Below are 21,537 nucleotides of genomic sequence, written 5' to 3'. Positions count from 1 at the left end.
TCTATATCTTTTTCAGATTCTTTTCCATATCAGTTATTATAAAATATTGAATATAGCTCCCTGTGCTATACAGTAGGTCCTTGTTGAGTATCTATTAGTATTTTAGGCCTGTTAATCCCAGCTGCCTAGATTATCCTGCCCCCACCTGTCTCCCCTTTGATAACTGTCAGTTTGTTTTCCATGCCTGTGAATCTATTTCTGGTTTGTAAAAATAAGTTAATTTGTGTTATTTTTTAGATTCCACATTTAAGTGATATCATACAGTATTTGTCTTTGTCTGACTTAGTATGATGATCTTTAGGTCCATCCATGTTGCTGCAATGGCATTATTTTATTCTTTTTATAGCTGAGTAATATTGCATTGCAGAAATGTACCACGTTTTCTTTATCCATGGGCATATAAGATGTTTCTGTGTCTTGACTGTTGTGAATAGTGCTGCTATGAACATTGGGGTGCATGTATCTTTTCAAACTATGGTTTTCTCTGGATATATATATAAGGCGTTTGTTTTTAATCTTACCTCTTTTGAGTTCCCTGGTTCCCTAAAGACTAATTGCATTTAAATTTTACATGAAGGTTTTAGAGAAACTGAGTGAAAAAGGGAAGGAATTGAGGACTGGGTTGGTCCAAGTGTCTGTTACAGGGACTGAAAGAAAGGAAAAATAAAAGTGGTCTTTAAATCATTTTTGTTGTATGGAAATAGGCTTTCTTGTTAATCACGGCACCATCATAAAGAACGACAGTGTCACCTTAAGCATCTTCATACGTAGGTTTAAGGTAAAAATGTGCACATTTAAATACTGCATATTTTAAAGAACTTGTATACTGGTAATTGAAGGCTGTATTTGATTCTTGTCAGTCTATGAAGTCATATCTCTTTTTATAATATATTTATCTAAAATGCCATCTTACTTTATGAACTACATTTCTATAAAATTAATGAATACATGTTTGTTTTTATACACTTCCTATGCGCAATACTGCGCAATTTAAAGGACTTCTTACAGAAGTTAGATAAGTGATTCTGATTTTGTATTCCTTTAGTGAAGACTCAGAAGTCAATCAAATCTATATGGTTATCATTTAACACCCAATGTACTGCCAACTGAAGAATGAATGCACTTCATAAAGGGAGATGCGTGCATGTATAATTATCTCATTTTTATATATTTGAGTAATGGATTGAATCCACATTTGTTCAGGATCAAGTGATATACAATTGATACAGAATAAGCTTCTTCCATATAACATCTATTTCTTCTTGATTATTTATTTTTTGTTTTGTTTTCTTTTCAATGTGTATAGAAGCCATAAGAATTATTAGACCTCAGAATCCAACTGTTTATCTTTTGTTTTCCTTTATAATAGAAACCAGAAATCAGAAAAGGCTTTATTATTTTTCGTCAGTTTTTAGACCAGCGAAGTGAAATAAATGTCCTCTCAAGACCAAGACAACCGAAGTTAGAATCAAGGAATTTGGAAGTAGATGCACTTAGCTTTGGATATTGAATGAAGCCTGGAGGACCCTTAAGAAAGAGCATGCTCCAATGTGCTGGTCTGTCCATCTACCTGCACTGGAGTTTTTGGACTCTTTAGGACAGATAAACTGAGTTGACTTCTAGACCATAAAGACTATGTTGTTTGAATTATTAAAGAGACTAAAATAATTAGAGATGCTATCCAAAAATAGCATTTCGCATCCATAACAATTTATGTTACCCAGCACCCTTTTCCTTTAACGTTTAGTTACAAAATCCTTTTTTAATGTTATTATGTCAAATTACAGGCCAAATGAAATTCTGTTCTGTTCTGAAAATGGATGTGTATAATAGTCTGAAAGAGCTTTCATAAAGTATAGTAATACATAACCAATTTAATTTGCAACTAAGCCAGTGGTGAAGTAATATATTTATACAACTAATATTGGTAAATTCATAATTTTCATTCTTTCTTGTTTAAATTACAAGTTTCTTTCAAATGAAATACATTTATGAGGAGCCTAATGGTTTCTTACTACAGCTTTTCTGTTGTGATAGCTTTTAGGGTTTCCCCACTATCTTTCCATTTCAGTCATACATAGGACATCTGAAACTTTAATGTAAGTCAAGTATGGACCTAAGTAAAAGTTACAGATTAAGTAATCATTGAAAATATGTATAATCAATAGCTTGAGTATTTACTATCATGGTTTTGTTACATATAGTTATATATTGATATATATATATATATATATAATAAAAATATATTAAGACATAGCTCAGTTGGTAAAGAATCTGCCTACCATACAGGAGGCCTGGGTCAATTTCTTGATTGGGAAGATCCCCTGGAGAAGGAAATGGCAACCCAGTCTAGTATTCTTGCCTGGAGAATTCTATGGACAGAGGAGCCTGGCAGGGTTGCAAGAGTCAGACAAACTTAGCAGCTAAACCACCACCACCAACCAACCAAAGCATTACCAAATATATTATTCATTGAGTACAGACAGAATTCTCTTTTCACATATTTATTACATTTATTACCTTCAGTTATGGGTGTGCATTTTAAGAACTGTTTGTTATTGCTATTCTACTTGTTAAATAATTCTGCATATTATATTGTCTCTGTGGTTTGGGCATTGGTGCTTGGTTGTTTGAATTCTGACAGTTTTGTCTCCCAGAGCAATATGCTTGTTTTTCATGTTCATGGAACCCCAGCCAATCCGTGCAATAATTGTTCCAATAGCAATGTTCAGAGGTGAGCACAGAAAACTTGTTTTGAAGACAAAGTACAGATTTAAATGAAAATGTCAGTCTGTGAGTCAAGTGTGTTAATCAAAATATTTAACAAAAAATACGGCATGGGCTGCTAACCATTAGAATGGAGGCCCATCCTAAACAACCAGTATGTCTGCACATTTTGGGCTCTGACTGTGCACCACTGACCATCATTGTATGATCCCCACTGAGAGCAACAGAAACCAAATTAATAAGAAAAACAGTCACAGCCTTAATGACTATCATCTAATATGAAGGAATAAGTATGTATATATTAGAGCTCTGATAAACATAATTTGGACTAGAAATTTTCTTTTGACTATACTGAAAGGTTTAATTTGGTCAATTTTGATAACACTGAAAGATTTTAGTTGACATCATTGCTTCTTTTTTAATAGTGGCTAGCATTCAGAAGCTTCCTGCAGCCTCTGTTCTAACAGACATCAACTTCCCAATGAAAGGACGGAAGGGGATGGTTGACTGGGCAAGAAACTCAGAAGACAGAGTGGTCATTCCAAAAAGCATCTTCACTCCTGTGTCATCAAAAGGTAAATATGTGAAGCGATTTAGGCCTTGAGCAAAAAGTATGAGTTCAGTACTACACTAGCAATTTAGTCTGTAATCATGACCTTAAAGTCATTTTGTTACTATAGAAAACTCAATTTGGTGTTACCTAAATCTTAATTTACTTGAGTAGAAGATCTATTAAAAAGCAAAAAAAAAAAAAAAAAAAAAAAAAAACCACACAAAAAACAAGTGCAAATTATAGACCTGCTGATGACATGGTCAGATTTTCAGTGTTGACAGTCTCACCCCAGTGTAAAGCATGTGGCACAGTATTTTAAGTTTAGGTATTGAAATAGGTTGTGTTTTCTAGTCCATGAAAAATAAATTATTTCTGCCTCACTTAAAAAACTGATACATGAAAACAAATCTAAGGAAATAATTGAGTTTTAAGAACATCTTAGGTAGCCTCTTAAACTGAATGACCCTTTTCAGTAGTGACACTGTGGTCTCAATTCTTACCTTGGAGGTCTGACATTTTAACTGAGAGCTCCAAAGAGCATAGGCTGTCTCCCCACATCACCTGGAATTTAAGCTCTTTTGCTATAGCTGCAGCCACTTCTTGTCTCAGCTTGAAGGAAGGTTCCTTCATGACAAAACCCACTGAAAACATATCTTCTGGGGTCATGATTAACACATAGATATGTGGGCTCAATTGCCCGGCACGGTTAAGAAGGCAGTTCTTTCTTTCTTTTTTTTTTTTTTTACTTTACAATATTGTATTTTTTTTTTTTTTGGCCGTACATCAACATGAATCCATGGGTGTACACGTGTTCCCAAACCTGAAACCCCCTCCTACCTCCCTTCCTGTACCATCCCTCTGGGTCATCCCAGTGCACCAACCCCAAGCATCCTGTATTCTTCATCGAACCTAGACTGGCAATTCATTTCTTATATGATATTATATATATTTCAGTGCCATTCCTGGCTTTGCATCGATAAATACTGGAATCCCCTTGTAATTAGGAGATTAAAAGTTTTATAGGACATAGTATTTTTCTTGCTGTTCTGCTAATATGTTTAAATTTTATTCTTTCTAGAATTAGATGAATCATCGGTCTTTGTTCTTGGAGCAGTCCTGTACAAAAACTTAGATCTAATTTTGCCCACTCTGAGGTAAGCTACAAAGTAATAAGCTGTTGTAATCTCTGTAAATTATTCCAAAAATGTGATTATACCTCCTTCTATGAAAATACTCAAACAAGCTTTGGTAATACAAAGGGCTCTTCTTAGATGAAATAGAAAATACCAATTTAATGAACAGCTTATTAGCATATCATGGCATTGCAAAATAAGTAGGAAAGATAATTTTGGTTCCTGATTATAGCCCTGTAATTCTGCCTTGCCTTGACTGAGGGAAACAAAGTAAGAAAAAGAAAACCTCAAGGCTCTATAATAGAATGGATCATTTTAAAATTAATCTGTCTTCTTGCTTTATTTGTACTTAATGTTACCGTTCACCAGCATGGCATGAAATTAAAGCAGTGTCATGATGGCTGAGAACACACGTTTTGTTCATCGTCACAAGATCTCAATCTGCTTCTAAATAAATATCCAATTACAGTTACAGTAAGAAAAAATGCTGCTGTTCAATTAGAGGAGTAATTTTGGAAGAAATACATTGATTTCTTTCCTCCTAGACGTTAGAAAGAAACAATTACAAATAGTAATTCTACCAACATTAATTTATTTGCTCTGCTGTCTTAACTGGTTTACCAGATCGGTAAAGAGTCTGCCTGCCATGCAGGAGACCCTGGTTTGATTCCTGGGTCTGGAAGATCCGATGGCGAAGGGATAGGCTACCCACTGCTGTGTTCTTGGGCTGCTCTTGTGGTTCAGCTTGTAAAGAATCTGCCTGCAATGAGAGAGACCTGGGTTCAGTCCCTGGGTTGGGAAGATCCCCTGGCGAAGGGAAAGGCTACCCACTCTGGTATTCTGGCCTGGAGAGTCCCATGGACTATATAGTCCATAGAGTCGCAAAGAGTCGGACACAACTGAACGAATTTCACTTTCACTTCACTTTCACAGAAAAAAGAAAGAAAGAAACAAAAACATGGGCTCCCCAGGTGGTGCAGTGGTAAAGAATTTGCCTGCTATGTAGGAGATGCAAGAGACGCGGGCTCAGTCCCTGGGTGAGGAAGATCCCCTGGAGGAGGGCACGGCAACCCACTCCAGTACTGTTGCCTGGAGAATCCCATGGACAGAGGAGCCTGGCGGGCTGCAGTCCATGGGGTCGCAGAGTGTGACAGGACTGAACTACTGAGCACTCACGCACACAGCAAGCAAGGTGTCCATCTGTCTGGATGATGCTGTCCTCACTCTTGAAGACTTGTTTCCTCCACCAGAGCTCGAAGTGGAGAACTGAGACAAAACTGTATTTTAGTTAAATACAGCCCCAGGGCTGTGAGCGCTTCCTCACTTCCCTGTGAGTAAAGCGCTGTTTTTCGAGGGGAGAGAGTGCAAATTGATGTGTACATTATACCAGGGGTATAACAAGTGGGCTAATAAATAAAAACAATTAGAGTTCAGTCCAGTAGGAAAAGACCTCTCAAGAAAGAAACAACAGTTGCAGTGACTGTTCAAGATTATTTGGAGAAAATCTATGTGGAGCAAATTGACAGAGTTGGTGTGTCATCCAAGGGGAGTCATAAGTTATCTCCACAGAGACAACTCAGAAATCTAGCTTTCTTTAACTCTGTTCTTCTCTGGATGGAAATTGGGCTTCCTAAATTTAAATAGGTTTGTGGTTCATTTGGTTCTGCTAATACCTTTTCAAAGCTAATTCTTTCACTTTCAGCTTTTCCATGGGTTTTATTAAAACACATTGATCTGTACAGTTACTCGCAGCTAAAACGAATTTATAGTTACACTGCCTCTATCTCTGTGGATGATATTTATTTGAGGAGAAAGTTAAAAGATACTCAAAGTTAGCCTCTTATGTCCATTGGCAGTTTGTTAGTATAAAGCTAATCTTGCAAGAATTCTAGATTAGGCACTAACTCAAAATCAGATGATTTGGGTTTTAATTTCAATTGAACATAACAAGAAATGTATAAGCTTTTCAGCCACTCGGTCATCATCTGCTTCAGTTCAGCTTTAAAATAGAAGCACCTTTATGTGCCACATTCATTCTGTTTGCTGCAGAGGGACATAGTGAACGCAAATGAAACACTCAGTGTAATGCTTTAGCCTGTGAATTAGTTTCACTGCTACATGTTAAACAGAGTTGCATTATGGTTGATCTTATTTTGCGTAACACCACAGAACTTGCTCACCTACACAAAGTCAGATTAGTCTAAGTTTCATAAATTCACAGAGTGAAGGGAATTGGAAATTTATCTAGGGATATGGGCCTTTTTGTAAAATAAAAACTTTCAACAATTTTATACGTCATAACAGAAGCAGTGGTCACTTGTGGAAGGATTAATGGCAACATTGTGGGCAGTTTAATGCATAAACTGAAAAAGTCCAGAACTGTACTCCACTGGTACGACCGGTGACAGAGATTCAGATTAGCCTCTGGGCAAGTCACTGACTGTCTGTGTGTAAATCGTGCAGTTGAACTCAAAGGTTCTTTTCAACTTCAAAAATTCCTTGTCTTTATTTCAGTAAAATTGTAGAATTTTAACGTTCTGGCACACTCATTTGAAGTTCTTAATAACCTTTATATAAGAATTGTGACTATGCACACCCACTTATACTTCCTAAGAATAAAGTAATTAGGTAAACGACTATAGGAAGACGATATTCACCTTTAGATTCATTAGAAATAATGACCATAGAATACTTAGGATAAAAAGTTTGTTTAAGCACTGTTTGAAAGGTGAAATATTAGCATTTCCTCCTCATTTTCTTCCCTTTCACACTGTACAATGATGAAACCACCAAGCAATCTCAGTTTTGTTTTCTTTGTTTTCTTTCCAAAAAATTGTTTCAGAAAGTCTAGTGGGTAGAAGAAGCCTTTCGGAAGACAAGAGTGATGCCTTTGTTATATAGTCACCCGGCAAATATTCCCTCTGCAGCATCCCTCCTCACCCAAGTGTCTTAATTCTTTAAAATCTCGTCTATTCTTAGAACTCCCAGAACAGTGCATTATATTTATTGTTATAAATAATAAATGCACAAGAAATGCTTACTGGAATTATTGTCTTATATGATAAAATATTCTATATAAAAAGCCAGTTTAAAAAAAATTGAGATACAAAGAAGTTTAGTGTTTATGTTGTTCAGTCACCCAGTCGTGTCCCAAGTCTTTGTGACCCCATGGACTGCAGCACGCCAGGCCTCCCTGTCCCTCACCATCTCCCAGAGTTTGCTCAAGTTCAAGTCCACTGCATCGCTGATGCCATCCAGCCATCTCATCCTCTGATGCCTGCTTCTCCTTCTACCCTGAACTTTTTCCAACAGCAGGGTCTTTTCCAATGAGTCAGCTGTTTGCATCCAATGAGTCGGCTGTTTGCACCAAAATATTGGAGCTTCAGTTTCAGCATGAGTCCTTCCAAAGAGTATTCAGGGTTGATCTCCCCTTAAGATTGACTTGTTTGATCTCTTTGCAGTTCAAGGGACTTTCAGGAGTCTTCTCCCACACCACAGTTGGAAGGCATCAATTCTTTGCCTTTTTGCCTTCTTTTTATACCATGAAAATATTTTAGGAACAAAGGAATAAAATACATATATTTTGTTGCTTCAATGTAAAATTTGACTGTGTGATCTAAATCCAATAGAAAAAGACATATCTTCTTATTCAACATGAAAAATACACAAATTTATTCTATATGTTTAGTTATTATTCACCAGATATTCGTGACACATTTTCTTCTGTGATCATTTTACTAATAACTATCTGTTGAATAGTTTGGAGCCAAGTTTCCCATACACAGAATAATGTCAGGCTTGCTGACAAAAATTCTCCAGGAGTTTTGTATTTTAATACAATATTTTTAAAATAATACTTTGCATAATTGCCCTGGTGCAGACCAAGAAGAACTTGATAATGTTTTGAATAGATATCATTTAGAATTTTCCCTTAATATAAAGACAACAATAACTTTGAATGTTGACTCTTGAATTTAGATATTTGTTCTTCTTCTCTTGCCCTATAATATGCCTTCAACTCTGCTTCAAACTGAAACCTCAATTTTACTGTTGGATTGTTTTTCCTTTTACAATTAAGTGGATTCAGATTGTGACTTTATCCGAAGGAAATGTGCTCTACTCAAGTCCAAACTAAGTAAGGGCTATTCTCAGCCTCCCAACTGTATTCTTCAGAATAATATCTCACAGTAAAAAGCATAGAGCCAGTGTCACCGGCCCTGTAAAGGTTAGTTCTGTCAGAATCTGATTCTGCCAACAGGAGAATTGAGCCCAAGATGTTATGTCCCAAAGGTGGGTGGGTTCTAATCCATCTCAAGTCTTTGGTTTTCCAAAACCATTATCTTTCACTGTCTTGCTGCCTCTGGATGCTCACATATCTATTTCTTTGAGCAGTACAGACTTCTGCATTCCTTTGGATACATGTGTATCTTCTGCAGAAAAACTTGAAAGGCCCAGGGGGAGGTAGCCGAGCATGGGTACTTCAAAGTGCTAGGGGTCAATTTGGTGGCCCTAGCCAAGGCTATTGACACCAAGGGCCAGACTCTTCCTACCCCTCATGACCGCTTTTGAAACTGATCGCTGAAAGCTGACCAGCAAAGGTCGGGCGTCCTTTGGGGGTGCTGAGAGCACCCACACAGGCTCTGTGCACATTAGGGAACTAATAACCACCCACAGCCTGGTGAGGTCTTACCCTGTTGAGGGTTTAACTGCAGTACATTTTAGTAGGACAATTTGGTAAATCCAGGAGCCTGTAAAAATGCATGATTATCGAATAGAAATTATCTCTAAGGAAGAAAAGTATATCCAAGCATACATTCAAGCCAAAGAGTTCAAGAAACAGTTGTAATCAACCCATTTTCTAACTCATTTAATAAAGCCAAGTTCCAGCTATATAGGAAAATTACAATACTTTTGAGTATGGGAGTAATGTGTACTTTTCCTTGTAGGATGTGCTGTGCTGTGGTTAGTCGCTCAGTCATGTCTGACTCTTTGTGACCCCACAGACTATATAGCCCACCAGGCTCCTCTATCCATGGGATTTTCCAGGCAAGAATACTGGAATGGGTTGCCATGTCCTCCTCCAGATGGAAAATGTAGTCCTGCTTTAAAAAAAAAAGGAAAAATGTGCATAAACGAGGCTATTAACATTCATTATAAAGGACCTAATTAAAATTATATGCAAATTACACTATAGTATTAAAGTGCTAGGAAAAATATGGATAAACCAAAAACAAACTAACATTTTCATTAGCCAGTAACATGAAAACTATTTTTTCAAAAAGGAAAAAAATATTCAATAATGCAAAATCACATAAATTTGCTGTCAAGTACAACAACATAATAAAAGATAAATGATGCTAACTTTTTTCATATTTAGGAAATAGAGCCCATTTGAGTTCCTAATACTATAGGAATTAAAAGCAAACAGGAATAGCAATGAACCAGAAAATATTGTAAATAATAGAAAAGCAAAAACATAATCACATTTATACCAATACATCTTGAACGTAATCGATCTGAAATACTGAGTTGCACCAAGGACATGTTTTCTTCAGTTTGAGGACCAGATTTTGAACTTTGCCTTTTCATTCTGAGTTTGCAGTGAAATATTGTAGTTTTGTAATAGTCTGTATCTTTTTAAAATATCTTATGGTGAGGACATTAGAGATTAAAATTATCCATGGGGTAACAAATTTGTATGACTAATACTATAAACATTGTAATATTGCAAAGTCCGTATATTATTTTTTTAATGAGTTTAATTTGGGCACACTGTTTTAAAGTTAATTTAAACCTCTGATCCCTTAGCTTCATTGTGGATCTAGGTGTTACCTAACTTGAAATTGTCATTTGTTTTCCAAGTTCTAAGTTAGCCCAACTAATTTTAGCAGCCATCAGCTGATTTTAGTATTAAGCATAAGTGAGGCTATCACACTAAGTAAAATAAGTCAGACAAACATCATATGATATCACTTATATTTGGAATATAAAAAAGTGATAGGGATGAACTTATTTAGAAAACAGAAACAGACTTACAGACATAGAAAACAAATTTATAGTAACCAAAGAGCAAAGGGGAAGAGAAATAAATTAGGAGTTTGGGATTAAGATATACACACTATGTCATATAAAGTAAATAATCAGCAAGGACTTACTATATAACACAGGAAGATATACAATGTACTCTGCACTAATCTATATGGGAAAAGAATCTGAAAATTAATTGGTGTATTTATGTATATAACTGAATGGATGTGCTGTATACCTGACCTAACACAACACTGTAAATCAGCTATACTTCAATATAAAACTATTTTTTTAAAGTAAATGTATTTAGCTTAATGATTTCGATGCAGTCTTCATTCCTGGAATTTATGAAATCACCTATTTTATTTTGGTTTTATTTTAATTGAAAAGCTCATTTAAAACAATTATGAAAGCTTTCAGGTTAGAAGCTGCACGAACTATACTTTTAAAAATAGAAAGAGGCTACAGTAGTTTTAATATGTTTACTATTTAATTAACTCCTTTTTACTGTATCTTATCTGGCTATATGTTATTTGCACGATTCGTTCCACAATCCCTTCTACTGATACTTGTTTTGTAACACTGCATTACATTTTTTAGTGCTAGCCACTTCAGTCGTGTCTGACTCTTTGTGACCCGATAGGCTATAGCCCACTAGGTTCCTCTGTCCATAGGATTCTCCAGGCGAGAATACTGGAGTGGCTTGCCATTCCCTCCTCCAGGGGATCTTCCCGACCCAGGATCGAATCTACCTCTCTTATATATCCTGCACTGGCAGGCGAGTTCTTTACCGCTAATGTCACCTGGAAAGCCCAAAATGTAGTAAAAAACACATAACATTTGCCATCTTAACCACTGTAAAGTGTACAGAATAGTAGTGTTGACTCTATGATACCTATTGTGCAACAGATTTGTAGAATTTTTTCACTTTGTGTATTTCTTAAACAGCAACTCCCTTTTTACCTCCACCTCCTAACCCCTAAAACCACCATTCTACCTTCTGCTTCTGAAAATCTGACTATTTTAGATTACCTTGTATAAGTGAAATCATACAGTATCTGTCTTTTTGTTACTGGCTTATTTCACTTGGTATGATGCCCTCAAAGCTTATCCATGTTGTAAAATAGGACAGAATTTCCTTCTTTTTTAAGGCTGGATAATGTTCCATCATTTGTATTAACTTGCTTTCTTTATCCAGTCATCTGTCAATAGACATTTGGGTTGCCTCCACCTCTTGGCTACTGTGAATAGTACTGCAGTGAACATGGGTGTATCAATATCTATTCAGGATCCTGTTTTCAGTTTTTTAGGATATATAACTAGGAGTGGGATTTCTAGATCATATAGTAAACTTTTGAATTTTGAAGAATCTGTGTACCGTTTTGCATAGCAGCTACACCGTTTCACATTCTCACCTACAGTGCAGAAGGCTTCCAATTTCTCCACAACCTACTCACCACTTATGATTTTCTGTTTTGTTGACAGTGGCCATCCTAATGGATGTTAAGTGATATTTCCTTGTGATTTTGATTTGCCTTTCCATGATAATTAGTGATGGTTGAGTATCTTTGCATATACTTATTGACCTTTCACATATAACCTTCATAGAGATAATTAAATCTCTTGTCCATTTCTCAGTCTTATTCTTTGTTTTCACTTTAGAATTTATTTATATATTCTCAATAATAATCATTTATCACATATATAGCTTATAAATATTCTGTCTTATTACATACTTGACTTTTCACTCTGACAATTATTTCCTTTACTATACTATTTTTAAGTCTGGTGTAGTATCATATGTCTATTTTAACTTTTACTGCCTGTACTTTTGGTGTCATATCAGAAATCACTGCTAAATTCAATGTCATAAAGCTCTCCTATGTTTTAATCTCGGAGTTCTATTGTTTCAAATTTTATGGTCAACCTTGTCAAGAATAATTAGACAATATATGTGAGGGTTTATTTCTAGGCTCTCTATTCTATTCAACTGATGTTTGTATGTTCTATCATCTGTCTTTATGCCAGTGCCATACTGTTCTGACTTATTATAACCTTGTAACATGTTTTAAAATCAAGAAGTATAGTACCTCCAGCTTTCATATTCTTTCTAAAGATTGTTTTGACTATTCAGAATCTTTTCAGATTCCATATGAATTTTAGAATTTTTTTTCTATTTCTGCAAAAAGGTCATTAGGATTTTGAAATGGGTTGCCTTGATCTGTGGATTGCTTTGGGTATTATGGAAATTTTAACAATATTATGTCTTTCTGTTCATGAACACAGGATGTGTTTCCATTTATTACTATCGTCTTTGATTTCTTTCAGCAATGTTTTTTGGTTTTCAGCACACAATTATTCACTTCCTTGGTTAAGTTTATTCCTGAATATTTTATTCTCTTTGATGCTGTTTCAAATGTGATTGCTTTCCTAATTTCCTTTTCAGTTCAGTTCAGTTCAGTCACTCAGTTGTGTCTGACTCTTTGCGACCCCATGAATCACATCACGCCAGGCCTCCCTGTTCATTACCATCTCCCAGAGTTCACTCAAGCTCATGTCCATTGAGTCAGTGATGCCATCCAGCCATCTCATCCTCTGTCATCCCCTTTTCCCTCTGCCTCCAATACCTCCCAGCATCAGAGTCTTTGCCAATGAGTCAACTCTTCGCATGAGGTGGCCAAAGTACTGGAGTTTCAGCTTTAGCATCATTCCTTCCAAAGAAATCCCAGGGCTGATCTCCTTCAGAATGGACTGGTTGGATCTCCTTGCAGTCCAAGGGACTCTTAAGAGTCTTCTCCAACACCACATTTCAAAAGCATCAATTCTTTGGAGCTTAGCTTTCTTCAAGTCCAACTATTGCATCCATACATGACCACAGGAAAAACCATAGCCTTGACTAGATGGACTTTTTTTGGCAAAGTAATGTCTCTGCTTTTCAATATGCTATATAGGTTAGTCATAACTTCTCTTCCAAGGAGTAAGTGTCTTTTAATTTCAGGGCTTTTCAAATGGCCTTTATTATGTTAAGCTACATTCCTTCTAAACCTAATGGGTGAACTTTTTTTTTAAGGTTTACATTGATTTTCATTTCTATTTTTTTAATTTTTAATTTTTTTATTAAATTAATTAGTTTACCTTAATTAGAGGCTAATTACTTTACAGTACTGTAGTGGTTTTGCCATATATTGATATGAATCAGCCATGGGTGTACATGTGTTCCCCATGCTGAAGCCCCCTCCCATCTCCCACCCCATCCCATCCCTCTGGGTCATCCCAGTGCACCAGCCCCGAGCACCCTGTATCATCCATTGAACCTGGACTGGCCATCTGTTTCACATATGATAATATACATGTTTCAATGCTATTCTCTCAAATCATCTCACTCTTGCCTTCTCCGACAGAGTACAAAAGACTGTTCTATACATCTGTGTCTCTTTTGCTGTCTCACATATAGGGTCATCATTACCATCTTTCTAAATTCCATATATATGCATTAATATACTGTATTGGTGTTTTTCTTTCTAACTTACTTCATTCTGTATAATAGGCTCCAGTTTCATCCACCTCATTAGAACTGATTCAAATGCATTCTTTCTACTAGCTGAGTAATACTCCATTGTGTATATGTACCACAGCTTTCTTATGTATTTGTCTGCCAAGAGACATCAAGATTGCTTCCATGTCCTGGCTATTATAAACAGTGCTGTGATGAACATTGGGGTACACGTGTCTGTTTCAATTCTGGTTTCCTTGGTGTGTATGCCCAGCATGGGATTGCTGGGTCATATGGCAGTTCTATTTCCAGGTTTTTATCATGATACAATATTGAAATTTTCAACTGAATTTTCTGCGTCAATTGAGATGATCATGTAGTTTTTGTTCTTTCAATTGTTGTTGTACAGTCACTCAGTCATGTCTTACTCTGCAATCCCATGGACTGCAGCACTCCAGGCTTCCTTTTCCTTCACCGTCTCAGAACTTGCTCAGACTCATGTCCATTGAGTTGGTGATGCCATACGACTATCTCTTCCTCTGTCGTCCTTCTCCACCTGCCCTCAACCTTTCTCAGCATCAGGGTATTTTCTAATCAGTCAGCTCGTTGCATCAGGTGGCTAAAGTATTGGAGCTTCAGTTTCAGCATCAGTCCTTCCAATGAATATTTAGGACCAATTTCCTTTAGGATGGACTGGTTTGATCTCCTGCTTTCCAAGGGACTCTTAATAGTCTTCTCCAGCACCACAGTTGGAAGGCATCAATACTTCTTTGCTCAGCCTTTTTTATTGTCCAGCTCTCACATCCATACATAACTACTGGAAAATCATAGCTTTGACTGTATGGACTTTTGTGGGCCAAATAATGTCTCTGCTTTTTAATATGCTGTCTAGGTTTGTCATAACTTTTCTTCCAAGGAGCAAGCATCTTTCAATTTCACAGCTGCAGTCACTATCCACATTGATTTTGAAACCCAAGAAAATAAAGTCTTTCACTCTTTCCATTGTTTCCCCATCTATTTTCCATTAAAATGATGGGACCAGATGCCATGCTCTTGGTTTTCTGAATGTTCAGTGTTTTTTTTTTTTAATTTTTATTTTTACTTTATTTTGCTTTACAGTACTGTATTGGTTTTACCATACATTGACATGAATCAGCCACGGGTGTACATGAGTTCCCAATCCTGAACCCCCCTCCCACCTCCCACCCCATATCATCTCTCTGGATCATCCTCGTGCACCAGCCCCAAGCATCCTGTATCCTGTATCGAACATAGTCTGGCGATTCATTTCTTACATAATAGTATACGTGTTTCAATGCCATTCTCCCAAATCATCCCACCCTCTCCCTCTCCCACAGAGTCCAAAAGTCCATTCTAAACATCTGTGTCTCTTTTGCTGTCTCGCATACAGGGTTATCATTACCGTCTTTCTAAATTCCATATATATGTGTTAGTATACTGTATTGGTGTTTTTCTTTCTGGCTTACTTCACTCTGTATAATTGGCTCCACTTTCATCCACCTCATTAGAACTGATTCAAATGTATTCTTTTTAACAGCTGAGTAATACTCCATTGTGTATCTCTACCACAGCTTTCTTACCCATTCATCTGCTGATGGACATCTAGGTTGTTTCCATGTCCTGGCTATTATAAACAGTGCTGCAATGAACATTGGGGTACGCGTGTCTCTTTCAATTCTGTTTTCCTCGGTGTGTATGCCCATCAGTGAGCTTGCTAGGTCATAAGGCAATTCTATTTCCAGTTTTTTAAGGAATTTCCACACTGTTCTCCATAGTGGCTGTACTAGTTTGCATTCCCACCAACAGTGTAGGAGGATTCCCTTTTCTCCACACCCTCTCCAGCATTTATTGCTTGTAGACTTTTGGATCACAGCCATTCTGACTGGTGTGAAGTGGTACCTCATTGTGGTTTTGATTTGCATTTGTCTGATAATGAGTGATGTTGAGCATCTTTTCATGTGTTTGTTAGCCATCCGTATGTCTTCTTTGGAGAAATGTCTATTTAGTTCTTTGGCCCATTTTTTGATTGGGTCGTTTATTTTCTGGAATTGAGCTGCATAAGTTACTTGTATATTTTTGAGATTAGTTGTTTGTCAGTTGCTTCATTTGCTATTATTTTCTCCCATTCAGAAGGCTGTGTTTTCACCTTGCTTATACTTTCCTTTGTTGTGCAGAAGCTTTTAATTTTAATTAGATCCCACTTGTTTATTTTTTCTTTTATTTCCAGAATTATGGGAGGTGGATCATAGAGGATCCTGCTGTGATTTATGTCGGAGAGTGTTTTGCCTATGTTCTCCTCTAGGATTTTTATAGTTTCTGGTGTTACATTTAGATCTTTAATCCATTTTGAGTTTATTTTCGTGTGCGGTGTTAGAAAGTGTTCTAGCTTCATTCTTTTACAAGTGGTTGACCAGTTTTCCCAGCACCACTTGTTACAGAGATTGTCTTTAATCCATTGTATATTCTTGCCTCCTTTGTCAAAGATAAGGTGTCCATATTTGCATGGATTTATCTCTGGGCTTTCTATTTTGTCCCATTGATCTATATGTCTGTCTTTGTGCCAGTACCATACTGTCTTGATGACTGTGGCTTTGTAGTAGAGCCTGAAGTCAGGCAAGTTGATTCCTCCAGTTCCATTCTTCTTTCTCAAGGTTGCTTTGGCTATTCAAGGTTTTTTGTATTTCCATACAAATCTTGAAATTATTTGTTCTAGTTCTGTGAAAAATATCGCTGGTAGCTTGATAAGGATTGCATTGAAGTTGTAAATTGCTTTGGGTAGTATACTCACTTTCACTATATTGATTCTTCTGATCCATGAACATGGTATATTTCTCCATCTATTAGTGTCCTCTTTGGTTTCTTTCATCAGTGTTTTTTAGTTTTCTATATATAGGTCTTTAGTTTCTTTAGGTAGATATATTCCTAAGTATTTTATTCTTTTCGTTGCAATGGTGAATGGAATTGTTTCCTTAATTTCTTTTTCTACTTTCTCATTATTAGTGTATAGGAATGCAAGGGATTTCTGTGTGTTGATTTTATATCCTGCAACTTTACTATATTCATTGTAAGCTCTAGTAATTTTCTGGTTAAGTCTTTAGGGTTTTCTATGTAGAGGATCATGTCATCTGCAAACAATGAGAGTTTTACTTCTTCTTTTCCAATTTGGATTCCTTTTATTTCTTTTTCTGCTCTGATTGCTGTGGCCAAAACTTCCAGAACTATGTTGAATAGTAGCAGTGAAAGTGGGCACCCTTGTCTTGTTCCTGACTTTAGGGAAATGCTTTCAATTTTTCACCATTAAGGATAATGTTCACCCTCCTCTTTCACTTTCATCAAGAGGCTCATTAATTCCTCTTCACTTTCTGCCAAAAGTATAGTGTCATCTGCATATCTGAGGTTATGATATTTCTCCTGGCAATCTGGATTCTAGCTTGTGATTTATCCAGCCTGACATTTCTCATGATGTACTCTGCATATAAGTTAAATAAGCAGGGTGATAATATACAGACTTGACATACTCCTTTCCCAATTTTGAACCAATCCATTGTTTCATATGTGGTTCTAACTATTGCTTCTTGACCTGCATAAAGATTTCCCAGGAGGTGGGTAAGGTGGTCTGGTATTCCCATCTGTTTAAGAATTTTCCACAGTTTGTTGTGATCCACACAGTCAAAGGCTTTGGTGTAGTCAGTAGAACAGAAGTTGATGTTTTTCTGGAATTCTCTTGTTTGTGTGTGTGTGTATGTGTGTGTGTGTGTTTTGTTGTTGTTGTTGTCGTTGTTGTTGTTGTTTTCCTGTGATACAATGGATGTTGGCAATTTGATCTCTGACTCCTCTGCCTTTTGTAAATCTAGCTTGAGTATCTGGAAGTTCTTGGTTCACATGCTGTTGAAGCCTCGCTTGGAGAATTTTGAGCATTACTTTGCTAGCATGTGAGATGAGTGCAGTTGTGCAGGAGTATAAAGATTCTTTGGCATTGCCTTTCTTTGGGATTGGAATGAAAACTGCTTTTTTCCCGTTCTGTGGCCACTGCTGAGTTTTCCAGATTTGCTGGCATATTGAGTACAGCCCTTTCACAGCATCATCTTTTAGAACTGAAATAGCTCAGCTTTAATTCTATCACCTCCACTAGCTTTGTTTGTAGTGATGCTTTCTAAGGCCCACTTGATTCACATTCCAGTATGTGTGGCTCTAGGTGAGTGATTACACTAAAATGGAAATCTGGGTCATTAAGGTCTTTTTTGTATAGTTCTGTGTATTCTTGCTACCTCTTAATATCTTCTGCTTCTGTTAGGTCCATACCATTTCTGTGCTTTATTGTGTCCATCTTTGCATGAAATGTTCCCTTGGTATCTCTAATTTATTTGAAGGGATCTCTCGTCTTTCCCATTCTATTTTTTTCTCTATTTCTTTGCATTAATTACTGAGGAAGGCTTTCTTACCGCTCTTGCTGTTCTGTGGAACTCTGCATTCAAATGGGTATATATTTCCTTTTCTCCTTTGCCTTTTGCCCTTCTTCTTTACTCAGCACTTTGTAAGGCCTCCTCAAACAGCCGTTTTGTCTTTTTTTGTTTCTTTTTGTTGGGAATGGTTTTGATCACAGCCTCCTGTACAGTGTTATGAATATCCATCCATAGTTCTGTCTATCAGATCTAATCCATTGAATCTATTTGTCACTTACACTGTATAATTGTAAGGGATTTGATTTAGGTTATGCCTGAATGGTCTAGTTGTTTTCCCTACTTTCTTCAATTGAAGTCTGAATTTTGCAATAAGGAGTTCATGATCTGAGCTACAGTCAGCTCCCTGTCTTATTTTTGCTGACTGTATAGAACCTCTCCACCCTCAGCTACAAAGAATATAATCAATCTGATTTCAGTATTGACCATCTGGTGATGTCCATGTGTAGTTTTCTCTTGTGTTGTTGGAAGAGGGTGTTTTCTATGACCAGTGTGTTCTCTTGGCAAAACTCTGTTAGCCTTTGGCCTGCTTCATTTCATACTCCAACACCAAAGTTACCTGTTACTCCAGGTGTCTCTTGACTTCCTAGTTTTGCATTCCAATCCCCTATGATGAAAAGGACATCTTTTTTTGGTGTTAGTTGTAGAAGGTCTTATAGGTCTTCATAGAACCATTGAACTTCATCTTCTTTGACTTTATTGTTTTGGGCATAGCCTTGTATCACTGTGATGTTGAATGGTTTGCCTTGGAAACAGAGATCATTCTGTTATTTTTGAGACAGCACCCAAGTACTGCCTGTCGGACTCTTTTGTTGACTATGAGGGTCACTCCATTTCTTCTAAAGGCTTCTTGCCCACCGTAGTAGATTTAGTTTTCATCTGAATTAAATTCACCCATTCTGGTCCATTTTAGTTCACTGATTCCTAAAATGTCAATGTTCACACTTGTCATCTCCTGTTTGACCACTTCCAATTTACCCTGACTCATGGACCTAACATTCCACGTTCTTATGCAATATTGTTCTTTACAGCATCAGACTTTACTTCCATCACCAGTCACATCGACAGCTGGGTGGTGTTTTGCTTTGGCTCTGTTTCTTCATTCTTTCTGGTGTTATTTCTCCACTCTTCTCCAGTAGCATATTAGGCACCTACTGACCTGGGGAGTTCCTCTTTCAGTGTCATATCCTTTTGCCTTTTCATATTGTTGGGTGAGTGGTTAAATTTCCTCGGTTCTGTTGCACTGCAACAAAGATTTGAAATGGTGGACCAGTGTTACAGCTTTTTTATAGCTCAGAGCTTTATTTGGCAAACAAAGTATAGTAAGCCCCCAAGGCGTGAGGGTGAGTCACCCCCAAAGGAGAGGCCTCAACCTGACTTGGCTCCCTCTTTTATAAGTTTGTTTTCCCTTCCCCTTCTCTTGCTCTATGCAAATTAGGGTTAGCCAGGAAGGGGGTGTGTTTGTTTCATCTGAGTTTCTCATTCCAGTCAATGGATTTTCTTTTGTTCCTTTTTCACATGCTTTCCCTGTGTCTTTTAGCTACCACCATTTTGGACTCCTTTTTCCTGTTCTAACTACCTATCAATACTGTTCATGGGGTTCTCAAGGGAAGAATACTGAAGTGGTTTGGCATTCCATTCTTTAGTGGACTGTGCTTTGTCAGAACTCTCCACCATGACCTGTTCATTTTGGGTGGCCCTACACAGCATGGCTCATAGTTGCTTTGAGTTAGACACGACGTGATTGATGTGATCAGTTTGGTTACTTTTCTGTGACTGTGGTTTTCATTCTGTCTGCCCTCTGAGGGTTAAGAGGCTTGTGGAAACTTCCTGATGGGGGGACTTGCTATTGGGTAATCTGGGTCTTGCTCTGATCTGGGGTGGGGGAGGCACGCTCAGGAAATCTTTAGTCCAATTTTCTGTTGATAGGCAGGGCTGTGTTCCCTCCTGGAAGTTAGGCCTGAGACCAAACTATAGTAGGTGACCTCCTTCAAAAGGATTTATGCCAGCACTCCCCCACAACCCCCAGGACTGTCGTATTCAGTGCCCCTGACCCTATGGCAGGCCACTGTCAGCCCACGCCTCCACCAGAGACATGCTCACAGGCAAGTCTGGCTCCGTCTCTTGTGGGGTCACTGCTCCTTTCTCCTTGGTCCTGGTGCACAGGTTTTGTTTGTGCTCTCCAAGAGTCTGTTTCCCCAGTCCTGTGGGAGTTCTGTAATCAAATTCCACTGGCCTCCAAAGTCAAGTTTCCCTGGGGGTTCTCAGTCCCTTTGCCAGATCCTCAGGTTGGGGAATCTGTTTTGGATCCTAGGACTTTTACAACAGTGTGAGAACTTCTTTTTAGGTACATATGTTATAATTGTTATATATCCTCCTGGTGAATTGACCCTTTTATCTTAACTAATGTTTTCTTTGTCTCTTACTATAGTTTTTCCTTCAAGTCTGTTTTGTTAATAGAAATATATCCATTCTTGCTCTCTGTTGGTTACCGTCTCTAAGGAGTATCATTTTACATCTTTAACTTTCAGCCTGTCTGTGACCTTATACCTAAAGTGAGTCTCTTGTAAAGAGCTGCATTGCATTTTGTCCTCACATTTTTACTCTCTTTAAGATATGGTTCATGTACCCTATGCACTTTAAGCCTTTTTAATAATGTGAAGAATAACTTGAGCCTTCTTTGAATAAAGAACTCTACACATTTTATAATGTTTTAGGCTCTGACTAGCACAAATCTCAAGGACAAGAAAGAACTTTATTACTTTAGTCACGAAATCCATTTAGCTGTAAGATCTGCTTTTCTAGCAGTGAATACAAATGTGAACCCAGCCAGGAAGCATTAGTAGATCACAAAGTCTGACGTGACACACAAGGAGCCAGCTATTCACTTATGCAAATTAGAATAAGTTAATGGAATAAATTAAAGTAATTTTGTACACTGCATATTTTTTAAAAGGAACTATTGTATAATGTGTATTTGCTTGCTTTTCCTTCACTGAATATTTGGATACTGTGATACTGACATATTTTAAAACTTAGTCAAAAGTTTAATATTTTTTGGTATATTATCAATGTCTTTCAAATATGTGTTATTACTAAAATGTGCCCAATGTAATGTACTCA

The 21,537-nt window shown here is 37.2% G+C and overlaps 1 protein-coding gene across 4 annotated transcripts in view; it reads left to right on the top strand.

Annotated features, from left to right (window-relative positions):
* Positions 1 to 21,537, top strand: part of ADGRB3 (adhesion G protein-coupled receptor B3) — an 891,397-nt gene that overhangs the window by 478,155 nt on the left and 391,705 nt on the right. For all 4 annotated transcript variants that reach the window (XM_042253849.2, XM_060419932.1, XM_042253850.2 and 1 more), the window contains 2 exons: positions 3,153 to 3,302; positions 4,359 to 4,434. In XM_042253849.2, coding sequence (XP_042109783.1) covers positions 3,153 to 3,302; positions 4,359 to 4,434 — 226 coding nt within the window. The remainder of the gene's footprint in view (positions 1 to 3,152; positions 3,303 to 4,358; positions 4,435 to 21,537) is intronic.

Source organism: Ovis aries, chromosome 9 (assembly GCF_016772045.2).
Source record: "Ovis aries strain OAR_USU_Benz2616 breed Rambouillet chromosome 9, ARS-UI_Ramb_v3.0, whole genome shotgun sequence".
Lineage (NCBI taxonomy): Eukaryota > Metazoa > Chordata > Mammalia > Artiodactyla > Bovidae > Ovis > Ovis aries.
The sequence above is the reverse complement of the archived record's forward strand: the minus strand, read 5'-3'. Positions and strand labels throughout refer to the sequence as shown.